The sequence below is a fragment of the Phascolarctos cinereus genome, unplaced genomic scaffold (genome assembly GCF_003287225.1).
Source record: "Phascolarctos cinereus isolate Bilbo 61053 unplaced genomic scaffold, phaCin_HiC Scaffold_5;HRSCAF=322, whole genome shotgun sequence".
In the NCBI taxonomy this organism is placed as follows: Eukaryota; Metazoa; Chordata; class Mammalia; order Diprotodontia; family Phascolarctidae; genus Phascolarctos; species Phascolarctos cinereus.
The window spans coordinates 58,368,356-58,384,554 of record NW_027555958.1 but is presented as its reverse complement, the minus strand read 5'-3'; the positions used below and the strand labels follow the sequence as shown (position 1 = coordinate 58,384,554).

At 44.0% G+C, this 16,199-nt stretch overlaps 1 protein-coding gene across 1 annotated transcript in view; it reads left to right on the top strand.

Moving 5' to 3' along the window:
* Positions 1 to 16,199, top strand: part of SLC6A17 (solute carrier family 6 member 17) — a 65,673-nt gene that overhangs the window by 25,324 nt on the left and 24,150 nt on the right. Inside the window, exons 3-6 of the mRNA XM_021000881.2 lie at positions 5,848 to 6,005; positions 9,462 to 9,588; positions 11,465 to 11,646; positions 14,459 to 14,569. Coding sequence (XP_020856540.1) covers positions 5,848 to 6,005; positions 9,462 to 9,588; positions 11,465 to 11,646; positions 14,459 to 14,569 — 578 coding nt within the window. The remainder of the gene's footprint in view (positions 1 to 5,847; positions 6,006 to 9,461; positions 9,589 to 11,464; positions 11,647 to 14,458; positions 14,570 to 16,199) is intronic.

Genomic DNA, 16,199 nt, shown 5'->3' with positions numbered 1-16,199 from the left:
TTCTTGGCAATGATACCAAACTGGTTTGCCGTTTCCTTCTCCAGCTTATTTTATGGTTGAGGAAACTGAGGCAAATAGGGGTAAGTCATTAGTCCAGGGTCACACAGCTAGAAGTGTCTGAGGCCAGATTTGAACACAAGTCTTCCTAACACCCAGCACTCTAACACTGTGCACCTAGCTCCCTCCTCTTGCACATAGTATTTAATAAATATTTGCTGATTGATTGAAATAGACTGCTCTAGACAAGAATGCGCTGGTTAAACTGTCCCTCAAAGGGAAAACATGCAAATCACAATTTTAAATTCAATCTGTATTGTTAACATTCTCTTCCTCACTTTCTTAAGTCTAGAAAATCAGCAAAACAGTAAATCAAGCCTTGATTTTCAGAGTCTGCAAATTTCCAAGGTGTAAATGCCCACACTTCATTTAATATCAAGAGAGGGTGCAGACTAACGCCAGTACCACACTAGCTCTAGGGTATTAAAAAGCAAAATAATAATATTGATGCTAAGATCAGCTTATATTTATATAGTCCTTACTATGTGCCACTCACTGTGTTAAGAACTTCACAATTATTATCTCATTTGATCCTTATAGCCCTGGGAAGTAGGTGCTATTATTATTCTAATTCTACAGATGAGGAAACTGAGACAAACAGAGGTTAAGTAACTTGCTCAGGGTCACACTGATATCTTCCTGACTCCAGACCCAGTGCTTAAAGAACTTATAAGGATGAGGAAGCATTTTGGCAGGAGAACTGTCACTCTGTGATTTGTGAATATGGTTATTCCAGTAAAAACCTTGGTTAGCTAGAGCCCTTGGGATTTTTTCTGCCCTCCATTTCTGTGAGAAAAAGATGCATGACAAGAGAACAAGCCGAAACCAAGGTTTTATTTCAAGATCAGTTCCCAGGTATGTCCTAGGCTTAGATCATAATAACTACCCACAGAGGCGTGATACCCGAAGGTATAGTAGGGTTTTTTCCTCACAATAATACCATGAAGTTAGTAGGACAAATATGCCTATGCCCAAGTCACAGATGAGGTTACTGAAGTTCAGAAAGAGTGAAGTGACTTGTCCACAGCTAGTCAGCTCTTCAGTATTAGAGGTAAGGCTTGAACCAAGGTCTCTTTATTTCAAGTCTACCACTTTTCCTACAAATCCACAATGTCGCTTTATTTCTAGATGGCCTTTATCTTCTATATTTATTCCTATGGTCCTATGTTTTCACTGAACAAATATTTATTGACTATTAACACTTATGAGCCACTATACCAGCTGCTGAGGGGGAAGGAGGGAATAAGAAAGAGGAAGACATGGTTCCCACAGTCCTGTGGGTTGTAGTATAGTAGTGGAGATAAGCTAAGTATTTTGTAAACCTTAAAGCTCTAAGTAAATGTCTTATTATTCAGGGCTATGTGGGTAAATGTTTAACAACAAATTCTCTCTGGGTGAAGGAGGAGGAAAGATGGTATGTTGGGCGCACTTCTAAATTTAATCTGAATTATTAACATTTTATTCATCACTTTCTTAAGTCCAGAAATCAACAGAACAACAAATTAAGTCCCGATTTGCAGCATTTGCCAACTTCTGAAGTGTAAATGCTCATACAGAAAATTTAACAGCTGGCTTTTGAGAGCGGGTACAAGTTGGATTAATAACTATAATTCAAGGTAAAATGCGAAGGTTCGAGAAAAGGGGTAGAAACTTTCATGAGTTCACAGTAACGGATCACTTTCAGATTTAAAAAAACATTTTTTGGGGGAGGGGGATGAAATCAGGGAAGACTTCATGGGGAAAATGTCTTTGGAATCAGACCTTGAAGGAACATCATTGATGTTCAAAATAGTGACTCCAACGTAAGCTGCAAGGTTCTAAATCATCAAAGAAAGATATCCCATCCAGTATGCTTTACTTGGCTGCATGGCATGGGCAATAGAGGGCTGACCTCAGTCAAGAGGGTCTGGGTTCAATTTCAGCCTCTGACTGTACTGGCTTTGTGACTCTGGGCAAGTCACCTAATCTCTCACTGTCTTCAACAACTCTCTAATAGACCAAAAGTTAAGGAGAAAATAAAGAGACTTCATTACCTCGAGCTCCCTATGCTGATGAAATCTCAGGTCTGGTAAAACGAAAACAACAACAACAAAAAGCAAACTATATTAAGGAAGGAAAATGTACAAATGCATTTTCTTCAAGAAAAAAAATAGAGATTTTATTTTTTCTAATTTAATTTATTTCAGTTAATGAAAATCTACCTTATACTCCCCCTCCTGACTTAAAAAACAAATGCACTTTTAAAAGATTTTCAGCAAGAGTTGAAATTAAAGGGCCATGTGATTAACCAGAATATTCCCACTTTCCTGATCTCTGTTAAAAGCCACCACTCCCCCACAACACTTTCTCTCTCTCTCTCTCTCTCTCTCTCTCTCTCTCTCTCTCTCTCTCCTCTCTCTCTCTCTCTCTCTCTCTCTCGTCCTTTTGTTAGAGGAAGTGTTGAAAGTAAACTTTCCTTGGAGAAATCAAAGCATAGAAAGGCTACAACCCCCTTTCTCCAGTTAAAGTCTCAGCATCCCCCCACCTTCCACTTCACACACAGAACCAGTCTTGAACAGAACCCAGAAGTTTAAGCGACCGATCCTCTTTAGTTTCAGTATCGTACTATCTGCTGGTGGCATTTCTCATTAGTGATGAGTTGAAGTGATAATCATAATTGCTGACGTTTTAGATAGAGTGCTTTAAGATGGACAAAGTGTCTTATATACATAATGTCTTTTGAGGTAGGAGCTATTATTAACACTTTTTTTTTTTGCTTTTAGGCAGTTGGGGCTAAGTGACTTGCCCAGGGTCACACAGCTAGTAAGTGTCAAGTGTTTGGTCTGAGGCCAGATTTGAACTCAGGTCCTCCTGACTTCAGGGCTGGTGCTCTATCCACTGCGCCACCTAGCTGCCCCACACTTTTTTTTTCAGTTGAGGAAACTGAGACTTAGAAACCGTAAGTGTCTTGCCCAGAGGTAGAATAGTGTGTAAACAGAGGCACACTGTTGTTCAGTCATGTGGACTCTTGGTGACTTCACTTAGGGTTTTCTAGGCAAAGATATTGGATCCGTTTGCCATTTCCTTTTACAGATGAGGAAACTGAGGCAAACAGGGGGAAGTGACTTGCCCAGGGTCACACAACAAGTAAATGTCTGAGGCCAGATTTGAACACATTAAGATGAGTCGTCCTGATTCCAAGCCCAGGGCTGTATCCACGGGGCCACCTAGCTGTCCTAAAGTGAAGGCCAGAATGGCTAATTAACTTGCCTAGAGTCACACAGCTAGTAAATCGAGATTCAAACTCAGGTCTTCCTAATTCTAGGTGTAGCAATCTGTCCACTACATCACTTACCTCTTAACCATTATCAAGGTTTGGGGGAGGGGGTTAGTATTTAATGAAAGAGGGGCAGAATGGTGAAAGCTCTGTGAATTGGCTTCCTCTAGGAAGCCTTCCCTAATAAAATCTGTTAGGCTGTGAATGGATGGATGGACGGATGGATGGATGGATGGATGGGTGAATGAATGAAAAAGTACTTGTTAGGCACTTACCACGTGGAAAGCACTGGAGTTACAAATAGAAAAGCAAAAAATTCATCTCTCTCAAGGAATTCCTATCCGACTAGAGGAAACAGCACCTATTTGCCTTGCGTCCCCCTCAGTATCTTACACTCGCATTCACTCATTCTACAAATACGCGCTTATTGTACACTGTGTTAATGTACTGCTGCAGGTCTGTTTCTTGGTACCTGTCCTTTAAGTCCCTCAAGAGCAGAGACCATTTCTTATCTTTCATTGGTATTTCTCTCCCAGTGCCCAGGAAGGTGCCCACAGGGTGGGATACTACAGGCTGATTGACTGGTGAGGGTGATGGAGGATTTGTCCCTGTCTAATGTATGGGGCAGAGAGGCACAAAACAACACGGCACCTGAAGGCTTGGCATGGTGAGGGGGTCCTGGCAGCTTGTACTGGGTGACTGTCTGACAAGCAGAGTTGACAGCTAATGCTTTGGACCAGTTGTAGGGTGAGGGTGTATTTACTACGGTAGAGGCCGATGTTGGCACATCTCTCCACTGAGGGTACTCGCTCGTGTCCAAACATGGTTGTAATTCTCCTGCTAAACGCCCTGTCACTTAGAATCGGGAATGTGTCTGAAACGATGCCCTGGGCGGTGCGATTAATTCGTCAGCTGGAATCTTTGGCAAGATCCGGTTCATCCTTTGCGGTCATCCTGGTTATGCTTTCCGCGCTACTAATTTCTCTGCACATTCCCCAATTAGTCGTAGATTAATAGTGTTTCTAGTCAGGGCCTTTGCTCTCGGGAAAGATTCCAGCCTCTGCTTTCCTGGAGCTACCCAATGTGCTGTGTCATCAGTTAATGCCCACGCAGTAGAGGTAGTGCTAGGAGTACCTAGCAGGGTGCCCGAGCATTTATCCGTGTAGATGATGGACTGGATCTGCCGGGGATGCTCTGCTGTGTGGGTTAGTTAGCCTGGAAGAATATCAGTTTACACTCACGTAATATTTTGCAATTTCCAAAGCATTCTATTTAAGAATTGACATTTCTATGGTGCTTTCAAGTTTGCAAAATTCTTTTCAATCCAACCCTGCCAAGCAGGTAGTATAGCTATTATTACAGATGAGGAAACTGAGGCCACTGTTAGACAGCTGGGTGTCAGTAGATAGAACGCTAGTCTCAAATTCAGGAATACCTGAGTTCAAATCCAGCCTCAGACATTCACTAGCTGTGTGACCCTGGACAAGTCACTTAATCTGTCTGTGTGCCTCAGTTCCCTCATTAGTAAAATGGGGATAATAGTTCATCTACTTCCCAGGCTTGTTGTGAGGGTTAAGTGAGATAATATATGCAGGACATCTTGAAAACCTTCAATAAATGCCAGCCATTATTTCTATTACTATGTCTATGCAAGACTACCTTTTACTCAATGCTAGGCATGCACCATGTTTGGGTTGGCATGTGAAAAAAAAAAGCATTTTCCTCTGAGACTGGCTTGCCTTGTTGAGATGTTGGGATGCACATGAATTTAGTACTGAACCTTCCACGTTAGGAATTTCCTTGGAGGAAGAAGCAAGTACAATAGAGACAAAATGTATGCATATAGGATGTCATGGTCCTGGGTCCACTGATTGCCAAGTTTCCATAGTCTGTAACATGGGCATGCCCCCAAGGAAGAGAGAAGATGGCATCAAGATCCTGTGAGATAAAGTCCTCACTGCCCAGCCATTTGATACATTCTTTACCTGAGACTGAAAAGAGTGGTCAATACAACACAGCACAGGGCACCCAGGGATATACACAACTCAGGGGAACCTCAATACAGACACAGAGAGAAATCTACTGAAGGAAATAAATTCCTCAGACCTTTGCTGCTTTGTCACAGTGAGATCTTACCTGGCTCTCGCTGCCCAAATTGGGCATCCAATTCTACCATCAAGGTGTAAGGGTCAGTCTGGGGATAAACCAGCCCAGAAGTCTAGCCTACCTTTTTATTTATAAGCAGCCTTCACAAAGGCTGTAAGTGAGCCTGATGGTGCCCCTGGGTGGGCTTTTGGCTGCAACTGTTGCCTTCCTAGTCCTACAACTCTACTGCTTCATCTCTCTGGCCAAGGATAGTAATGGGAAGTAGAAGAAAGCCTCAATGAGTTCTAGGAACATCAGGGAAGCAAAGGAATCTCTAAGGGTGAGGTTGCCAGTCCATCTGGATCTTTTTTGCCAAGCATGTTCTCTATCTCACTTCACCTTTGCCTCACTTACCTGAACTCCCTGATACCTCTTCTCTCTCCATGCAGGTGCTTACCTCGTGCCCTACCTGGTGCTGCTGATCATCATTGGGATCCCACTCTTCTTCTTAGAACTGGCTGTGGGCCAAAGGATACGCAGGGGCAGCATTGGAGTGTGGCACTATGTGTGCCCTCGGCTGGGTGGCATTGGCTTCTCCAGTTGCATTGTGAGTTAGGGAAGGGCGGATGGGGAGAAGAAAGATGGAAGAAAATGATGAGGATGAGTGGGAAGGGAGGAGGAAGCGATTGAGGCTATTTCCTGAGCCCAAAAGAAAAAAAGAGCAGTTCTTGGAGCCCAGAGAAGAGGTCACAGAGGTTCCATCAAGGTTCTGTGCCAGAAGGACTGATAGTTGAATAAAGAATTGAGTCTAGGTGATTGATGTTCCTAGTGACCACTCAGCTGGATCTTTTGTTTTTTAGGCAATTGGGGTTGAGTGACTTGCCCAGAGTCACACAGCTAGTAAGTGTCAAGTGGTAGGTCTGAGGCCACATTTGAACTCAGGTCCTCCTGACTTCAGGGCCAGTGCTCTATCCACTGTGCCACCTAGCTGCCCCTCAGCTAGATTTTTCTGCCCCATCCTGAAAAACTGACTTTTATTTTCTAGGAATCTAAGGGAACATGCTCTGTCTGGCTCATCGTTTCATTACCTCCCTCGTGTTAAAAAGAAGTCTGTTGTTTTTACTTGGAGGAGTGGGCAAAAATGGAGAGGCTTGATTAGTCATTCAGCCCCCAAGGTTCATCAGTCATCTGCACATGAGCTGAGAACTACAGGCATCCTTCAGTGTGGATTGCAGCTTAGTGGGTGGCTCAGAATAGTTCTTTCAAACAGAGACAGGGAGTTCTCATCAAGAGGGACTATGTGGTGTAGACAAAAATCACAAGAATCATGCTGGCTATCAATTAATCAACCAACAAGCATTTATTAATTACTTATTATGTGCCAGACACTGTACTAAGGACTAGGGATACAAAGAGAAAGCTGAAAGAATCTTTGACCCCAACAAACAACATTCTGGGGAGATACCAACATCAATAGATATGTGCAAGATGTGAACAGAGTAGATGCAGGGTAACCTTAATAGGGAAAGAGTGACCTGAGGGAAGAACTGGGAAAGGACTTCCACAGAAGGTGGGATATGAACTGAGTCTTAAAGGAAGCCAGAGGAGCCAGAAGGAGGGATTGAGGAGGAAGACAATTCCAGGCATGGGAGCAGCCATGACAAGCATACCTAGTTGGGAGACAGAATCATGTCATATGGGAGGAACTGCAAAGAGACCAGCTTGGCTGGATTATAGAGTATGCAAAGGGAAGGAAAGTATGAGGAGACTATAAGGATAGGAGGGGGTTATGTAGATTATAAAGGGTTTTAATGCCTAACAGAGGATTTCAGATTTGATCATGGAAGTACTAAGGAACCACTGGAGTTTATTGGACATTGGGACCACAAGGTCCAACCTGTGCTTTAGAAAAATGCCTTTGGTAGCCGAGTGGAGGATGGATTGGATTGGGGACCCAGAAGGCCATCGCAATCATTCAGATGAGTGATAACGAGCGCAAAGGTAGTGACTGTGTGAGTGAGGAAAAGGTGACATATATGAGAGGTGCTATAAAGGTAAAAGCTATAAGATTTGACAGCAGATTGGATATATGGGATGAGTGCAGGAGTAAGGAGTCAAAGATAAGGCAGAGGTTATAAGCTTACTTAAGCTTATAGGGAGGATAGGAGCAGCTAGGTGGTGCAGTAGATAGAGTGCTCAGCCTGGAGCCAGGAAGACCTGAGTTCAAATCCTGCCTCAGATACTTACTATGTGACTCTAAGCAAATCACTTAATTTGACTCAGTTTCCTCACCTGTATAACGAGCTGGAGAAGGAAATGCCAAATGACTTCAGCATCTCTGCCAAGAAAACCCCAAATGAGGTCACAAAGAGTCAGACAAGACTGAACAACAACAAAACAGTTAGTTAGTGATACCCTTGATGGGGGCAGGAAACCTGGGAAGAGAGAAGGGTTTGGGGGCAAAGACAATGAGTTCTGTTGAACACGCCTCTGGGACTTCCAATTCAAGATATCCAAGAGTCAGTTAGTGATTCAAGACGAGAGTGGAGAGAAATTAGGACTAGATGCATAGATCTGCGTAAGCTAGTTAAATCCATGGGAGTTGATAAAGTCACTAAGTGAGACAATGTAGAAGGAATAGAGAAGACGGTCCAGCACAGAGATATGGGAGACAGCCATGGTTAGTGTGTGTGACCTGTATAAAGATCCAGCAAAGGAGTTAGAAGACTGGTCAGACAGGTAGGGAGAGAGTCAGGAGACGGCAATTTCGTGAAAACCTAGAGAGGAGACAGCATCCAGAAGGAGAGGATGGTCAACAGCGCCAGATGTTGCAGAAAGGTGGGAAAGGATGAAAGCTGAGAGAAGGCCGTCAAACACTGGCAACTTTGGGGAGAATAATCTCAGTTGAGTGGTGGAGCTAGAAGCCAGATAGCATAAGGTCAAGAAGCAAGAGTGAGGAGAGGAAGTGGAGGCATTTTTCTAGGAGCGTTGCTGAGAAAGGGAAGGGAGGTATAGGATGATAGCTTGAGGGTAAGGGAACAAGCATTTATTAAGTGCCCATTGTGTGCCAGGCACCATGCTAAGGGCTTTACAAATATTATCTCATTTGATACAACAACCCTGCGATGTAGGTGCTATTATGATCCCCATTTTACAATTGAGGAAACTGAGGCAAACAGGTTAAGTAACTTGCCCAGGGTCACACAGTAAGTAAATGCTTGAGACCAGATTTGAACTCAGGTCTTCCTGACTCAAGGGCCAGCGTTCCATCCACTGAGCCATAGCTACCCTTTTGAAGGTATGGTAGGTTTTTGTGAGGGTTTTTTTTTTAAGGATGGGGGTGAGGGGGTTGTGGGCACATTTTTAAGCAGGGGGAAAGAAACCGGTATCTTTAGACTGATGATTAGAGAGAAAAGGGACAATTGTGGGAGCAATCTGCTAGAGAAAAGGGTAGGAGATGGAATCAAGAGAATAGGTAGGGGGCTTGGCCTTGACAAAGACCAGAATAAAGTAGGAAAAAATAGGGGTTGATGTAAAAGGAGTTTTGAGGTGTTAGAGGAGAAAAGAAGGAGCACAGCACACGGGCTGGATATTCTCAATAAAATATGAGGTGAGGCACTCCACTGACAAGATGGGTAGAGGAGGAGGTAGGGAAGATGAAAAAAGAGAAGATTTGGACCAGCTTCTATGGGGAGTGAGACAGGGAATCAATTAGGAAGGAATAAAAGAATTACCTTGCTGAGGTAAAAGTCCAGTGGAGATCAGGCAAATTCATTGAGGACAAATCTTATGACTCCAGATTCTTTGTTTTTTTGTATAAGGCTTGAGCACTTCGGCAAGCCTTTTGGGGCCTCAGTTTACTCATCTGTGAAATAGGGATAATATTGCTGTCACAGAAAGATCCACCAAGGATGTTGCAGGTGATACTGAAAAGGTCAGATCGGGTAAGAGTTTGGGGACAGCATCACTACTTATGGTAATCTCAACCTGAGCTCTCTGGGCAGTGTCAGAGAGAGGCAGTTTCTGTCTTTACAGGGCTCTCTGTCCATCTGTCTTTTTCCAGGTCTGCATCTTTGTTGGGTTGTATTACAATGTGATCATTGCCTGGAGTATATTTTATTTCTTCAAATCCTTCCAGTATCCATTGCCCTGGAGTGAGTGCCCTGTCATTAGGAATGGAACTACCACAGGTAAGTCCCTGGGAGCCTAGGCTGAAAGGCATGGAGATATAAGCCATAGCACCATTGGTATGCTGACCCTGGCCTGGCATCACCTGCCTACCAACCACAACTCGGATTTAGTTTGTAATAGATCTTTGTAGCTTATTGGCCGGGAAAAGGGACTCTTCCTGACTAAAGAAATTTCCAAAGAGCAAGAGCTCCTTTAAACTAAGGGAACAGGTTGGAGATTTGAAACAGTGAGTCTTATACCACCTGTACAATTAGATCAAAATGCCGCCTTCATTGTCACCTAACTTCTCTGAGACTCAGTCTATAAAATGGAGAGGAAATCAGTGATAAACTCAGTGGGAAGACAAAGGGGAAAATGTAATATTAGCTAACAGGAATTATTATTATAACAATCTACTGCCTCTGGCTTATATATCACTTTAACATCTCTGATCCGTTTTAGTCCTCATACCCCTCCCATGAGCAAGTGGTCAGGATTCTCATTGCCATTTTAGGGATAGGACTAGGATGGAGACCTTGGATTTCTATTTCCAGGTAAAGAAACTTCCTCCATCAATGCGGGTGGGCACTTCTGTACACCTTCAGTCTTAGACAGTTTGCCCAGAGCACTAAGGAGTTAAATTACCTACTAGCCCACAGTCCCATAGTCAGTATGTGGTAGTGGTCTGCCAGACACCACACTGCCACCCCTTTTTGCAATAGAGGAAAAATTAGAAGGGAAAGGTGATTTAATAGCTAATTGCTAACAACTACATATAGCGCCTACTATGTTTCAGACACTGTGCAAAGCAATTTACTATCATTATCTCATTTGATCCTCACAACAACCCTGTAAGGTATGAGACTATTATGATCCTCATTTTACTGGATGAGGAAAATGAGGTAAACAGAGGTTAAGTGAGTTGCCCAAGGTCATTCAGCTAGTAAGTGTCTGAGGCCGAATTTGAACTCAGGTCTTCCAAACTCCAGGTCCAGCACTCTATCCACTGCTCCACCTAGCTTCCCCTCCCCCTTCTCCGGCTTTGTCCAAGGTCATGATAGCATTATAGATTTAGAGCTGGAAGGGACCTTTGGGGTCATCTTGTCCAGCCCTTTATTTTATTGATGAGGAAACTGAGGCCCAGAAAGTTTAATTGATTTGCCCAAGGGCACACGTGTAGTAGCAGAAATGTACTTTGAACCCAGGTCCACTGACTCCAAATCTGTTGTTGTTCAATCCTTTCAGTAGTGTCCTACTCTTCATGACACCATTTGGGGTTTTCTTGGTAAAGATACTGGAGTGGTTTGCCATTTCCTCCTCCAGCTCATTTGACAGATGAAGAACGTGAGGCAAACAGGGTTAAGTGACTTGCCCAGGGTCACACAGCTAACCAGTGTCTGAAGTCAAATTCAAACATGTGAAGATGAGTCTTTCTGCCTCCAGGCTGGGCACTGTGTGCACAATAGCACCATCTAGCTGCTCAAAGACTTCAAATCCACTGCTTTTTAAATTTCATCCTCCTGCCTCCCAGAAGGATACAATCTGGTCAGCAGAAGAGCTGAGACGGGAAGCTGAGCCTTCTAACTTGGGCTTGCCTCATGATCTTAATGTCAGGAAGGTGATGTGAGGCAAGAATTTAGCCAGGCCAGACTGTCCTAGTGTTCTCTAGGAACTGCTGGGAACCCAGGAGTGCCCAGTGCCCAGCATATCTTGTAACTATGACAACCTGGTTTACTCAGAATGAGATCGGGACCTTTTCTCTCTCTGCTCTCTAATGGGTTGGAAGGAAATACTTTGTCGCATCCCACAGGGTGATATTGGGTGGGTGGGACAATGCAGTGTCCTTGCCAGTGCTCCTCAGTCCTTAGGCGCCATGGCTTTGATCATTGGTTTCAGTGGTGGAGGAAGAGTGTGAAAAGAGTTCAGCTACCACCTACTTCTGGTACCGAGAGGCCCTGGACATCTCCAACTCCATCTCAGAGAGTGGGGGGCTCAACTGGAAGATGACCCTCAGCCTCCTTGTGGCTTGGAGCATTGTGGGTATGGCTGTGGTCAAGGGCATTCAGTCTTCAGGAAAGGTAAGTAGCAGAGGGCTGCAGAGGTGGGAAGGGATAAGGGGTAGTAGGTGTCAGGGGATGAGGACACTAACCAGGAACTGATAAGGTCTGGGTTCTGAATCTGTATTAGTTCACTACATGCTTTTATCTAAGCCTTTTTGGGGGGCCTCAGTTTCCCCATCTGTGAAGTGGGGATAATAATATTACTCTACCTTCCTCACAGGGTTGTTGTGAATCAAAAACATACACATTCAAGTGACATAGAATCATGAGTTATTATTCTTTCTAATGGGTCCACAATGAACAATTCCATGGCCAAAAAGGTTGCCTGATGGGATGGGGAGGAGTCACCAAAACGTGGATGAACAAACTTCTGTTCCTTGACTTTGTAAATAGTTGTTGACTGCTCCTTGTTGAACTAATGGTCAGAGGTCAATTGGGTTTGATGCAGGAGGTTGGGCAAAGAGAGAGGAATCCCCCCCTGGGGTTATTCTTATTGCAAAAGTGGTTTTCTAGTCTAAGCCAAGGGCTGGCTGACAGTCAAGCTTGCTAAGAAAACTCCCAGTACTGCCCTCTAGGTACCTGAGAGCTAGGAGCTCAGAATTACCCACACAATCCCAGAGCTGGAAGAGGCCCCAGAGGCCTCCTAGTCCAACCTGTACCTCCACAGGAAGGTCCTCCACAGTATTTTTAACAAATGGTCAAACAGCTTTCATGTAAAGATCCTGGGGAGAGGGAAACCCTTCTTCCTCCTAAGGCAGCACTCCTTCTACTTTGTTTTGTTAGTTTTTCCTTACATCTGCCCCCGGCAACTTCCACCCCTATTCCTAGCTCTACCCCATGGGGTCAAGCAGGACAAATCTGTTCCCTCCCTCTTCCATATGACAGCCCTATCCTAAAAATGATGATAAAGATGGGATAAAAGTAGAGAAGGGGTGTTAGAGACTTTATTGAGCTGATGCGTCTTCCTAAGCAAAAAAGATTAACCCTGTGATCTAAGGTTAGATTCTTTACCTTCAAACTCCCAAACAAAAAATTCAGAAAGGCCTCCCCTGCCCCACTTGTCTAGTTACAGAATCAGCAGATCTTGCCTAACCAAGCTTTAGCTGAGGTGGGACTTGTAATGTATGCTGATGAAACCTTAGAGGGCTCTAGCTTTCTGTAAAACACAAGTACATTTGAATGTACTTAACACTCCATTTTCCTTGGAGCCCAGGACCTCTTTAAATAGAGCTAAACCTTCTAACTTGCTAAATATAATTGCTAACATTTATACAGCACTCTAAGGCATATAAAGCATTTTAGTTATAATCACATTCAAACCTCACAACAACTTTGTTGGGGGGGGAGACTAGTTCATTATGCCCATTTTTACAGATGAGCAAACTGAGGCTAAGAAGGGTTGAGTTTGTAGGGTCACACATCTAGGGTTGAAGAGGTCTAGAGGTTTTGGGGTGCTGGAAACCCCTAGATCGAGATAACGGGCCCTGCCTGAAAGAATTCAACTCAGATCTTCTTCCAGCCAGAGGAAAAGTTTATTAGTGATAAAAACACATAGGTCAGGTGACGCCAGTCCTTATGGGTGGGCATGAGAAAGTTTCAGCCTTTAGGGCTTGAGATTCTCCACCCTTAATGAGGGCCAGGGGAGAGCTTATAAACTAAAATGACTCTGGGTAATCAGGGGAGGGTCTGGGAAAAGGGGGTGGATGAGAATTCTGATTGGCTGAGAGATTGAGTAGACAATGGGAATAGATAATGAAATCAAAAAGGTGGGGCTAAGGCTTTCAATAAGGAGATAAGGAACCTAAACTGGGAACCAGATTCCCTTTGGGGCAAGGGGCAAAGATCTCAACTTGGGCCACACCCCAGTTTGTTTGAGGAGGGAATGAGGGGGTGGGGCACAAGTTGAGGTCTTTGTTATCTCCCTTTGAAAGCCCTAGCCAATCAGAATTCTCATCCACCCCCTTTTCCCAGACCCTCCCCTGATTACCCAGAGACATTTTAGTATATAAGATCTCCCCTGGCCCTCATTAGGGGGGAAGAATCTCAAGCCCACCCATTTTTACGGGCATCACCTGGCTTATGTGTTTTTTCCCTTTTAGTAAACTTTTCTTCTGGCTGAAGAAGATTTGAGTTGAATTCTTTCAGACAGGACCCAGTACTGCAGTTTTGGGGTTTCCAGCACCCCAAAACCTCTAGACCTCTTCAGGGTCACACATCTAGTGTCTGAGGAAGGATGTGAACCCAGGTCTTCCTGAACACCAAGTCCAGGACTCTATCCACTACACCACCTAGTTGCCTCATATCAGATACTCAGTATGTTGAACGTTAAACAAAGGGCATGGGTAATAGGAGGCAGAGAAAGGACACAAAGTGTGGTGGGTGCAATTGCCATCCTTGGGTGTACCTCAGGTGAAGCATTTAACCAAGTGATTGCTTTATAATCTGCCTGGATTCCACCAGCCCTAAGGAGAGAGCCAGTTCCTTGGCACTGCCCATGCTTACATGAAACCTCTATTACCTCATCCCTTGGGAACTTTATAGGCATACCAGCCAAAGCTGGGGGTGGAGGATGGGCATAGCTGGTATATATTGGGCATAGCCAATATATCTAGGCACTATGCCAAGGAGCTTTGATGCCCCAGGGAGGTGCCTGGTATAGACCTCGGAGGGGGAGTTCTGTCTGTATGAAGCTGTCCTACTCTCTCCTATCAGCCTGGGGAGCAGGTGGGAGGATTACAAGTTTGTAAGGTTTTGAGCCATAAGAGATGAAGGGAAGCTGCCAGCAGGCACACAGCCCTGACCTTAGGGCATTTCCTTGTCTTCTCTCCAGGTGATGTATTTCAGCTCCCTTTTCCCCTATGTGGTGCTAGCCTGCTTCCTGGTCCGGGGGCTACTGCTACGGGGAGCTGTGGATGGGATCCTACACATGTTTACTCCCAAGGTAAAGCCTAGGATTCTTCCCTGGCAGTCACATACCTTGTGACATGTGTCATTGGGCACACTTGTGGCAAGAGAAACTCATCACCTACCTTACAACCAGGAAGCTCTCAAAAGAAAGTCTCCTCCAGGAATCTGCAGAACAATCTTCTGACTGGACGGTTATTTCAGTTATGCTAATAACTAGGGGTGTGCTGGTAAATATTTAACAAGCAGCACCCCCCCCAAAAAAAATCTAAGCAAGACATGATTTTGAGTTTAACCTGCATTTTAACATTTTCTCCATCACTTTCTTAGGTCTACTCTAGACAATCAACAAAACAAAAAGCCTTGATTTGTAGCATTTGTTGATTCCCAATGCTCACACTGAGAATTTAACTCCAATACACCTCTGTAATAACTCCTACATATTAAGGAGGCTCTTTTCACTTTACAAAGCACTTTTGCATTTCTTACCTCATTTGATCCTTACAACTACCCTGTGAAAGAGGCAGGACAAAGGATGATTATTACTGGTTTAACAAAGGAGAAAACTGAGGTTTGGGTTAAGTGATTTGTCACACAGCTAGTGAAGGGCAGAATCCCTCCCTCTACTTACCCCTAGTTAGATGTCCTCCTTTCTGCTGTCCCAGAGCTCACAGCTTTCAGAAAACTAGGAATCAAAAGCCACAGATTTAGAGAATCACAAAAGCTTGGAATTGGGCGGAACTTTCAAGGTCATCCAGTCCAGCCTGGATCTGAACTGGAATCTCTTCTGATGGGCACTCATCTCTTCTCAACTTAAAGACCTCTAGTAACTAGAAATAACAACAACAACAATAACAACAACAAATATTTTATAGCACCTACGATTTGCCAGGCACTATGCTAAATGCTTTATAATTATTATTTCATTTGATCCTCACAACTGTGAGGTAAGTACTATTATTGTCCCCATTTTACAGATGGGGAAACTGAGGCAAACAAGGTTTGCCAACGGTCTCACAGCTAGAAAGTATCTAAAGTTCTATTTGACCTCAGATCTCCCAGACTTCAGTTCCACTACTCAACCCACTACATCACGTAGTCATCTTACTAATGAGTTTGTTCAAGCCCTTTTCCCCCAGACAGCCTTCTTATCCTGATGGCAGCTTGCTAGCCATGACTTCTCTCTCTTTTTTCCATATTGTTATGGATACTAGCACCAATGAGACAATGAATGTGCCAGGCAAATATTTTACTAATACTATTAATTAATTACTATTACATAATTATATGTAATTACATACTATTAAATAACTACTAATTAATATTAATAACAATGTAGTTGCCAGGTTGTGGAGATTAAATGAGATAAGGGTGAAAGGCTACAACAGTGGAAGGATGTGAAGGATTGGGGTAATTATATGGTTGGGAAGGAGACTGTTGGTCAGGGACCATCCCTCACTGGGAAGGATATGATGGAGAAAGTGGGGGAGGGTGCCTGATTTCCTTGGTTCTGTTCCTCAATCTGCTGTCCCCATGCCCCCACAAAGGAATAATGAATGAGACTTGAGGGTTTCCCAGGTTTGCATGAGGAGTCAGGAGACAGGTTAGACCAGCAAGGGGAGGTGGTGCTTTGGATTAGGGTGGAAGAGGGCTGAAGACAGGAGAGT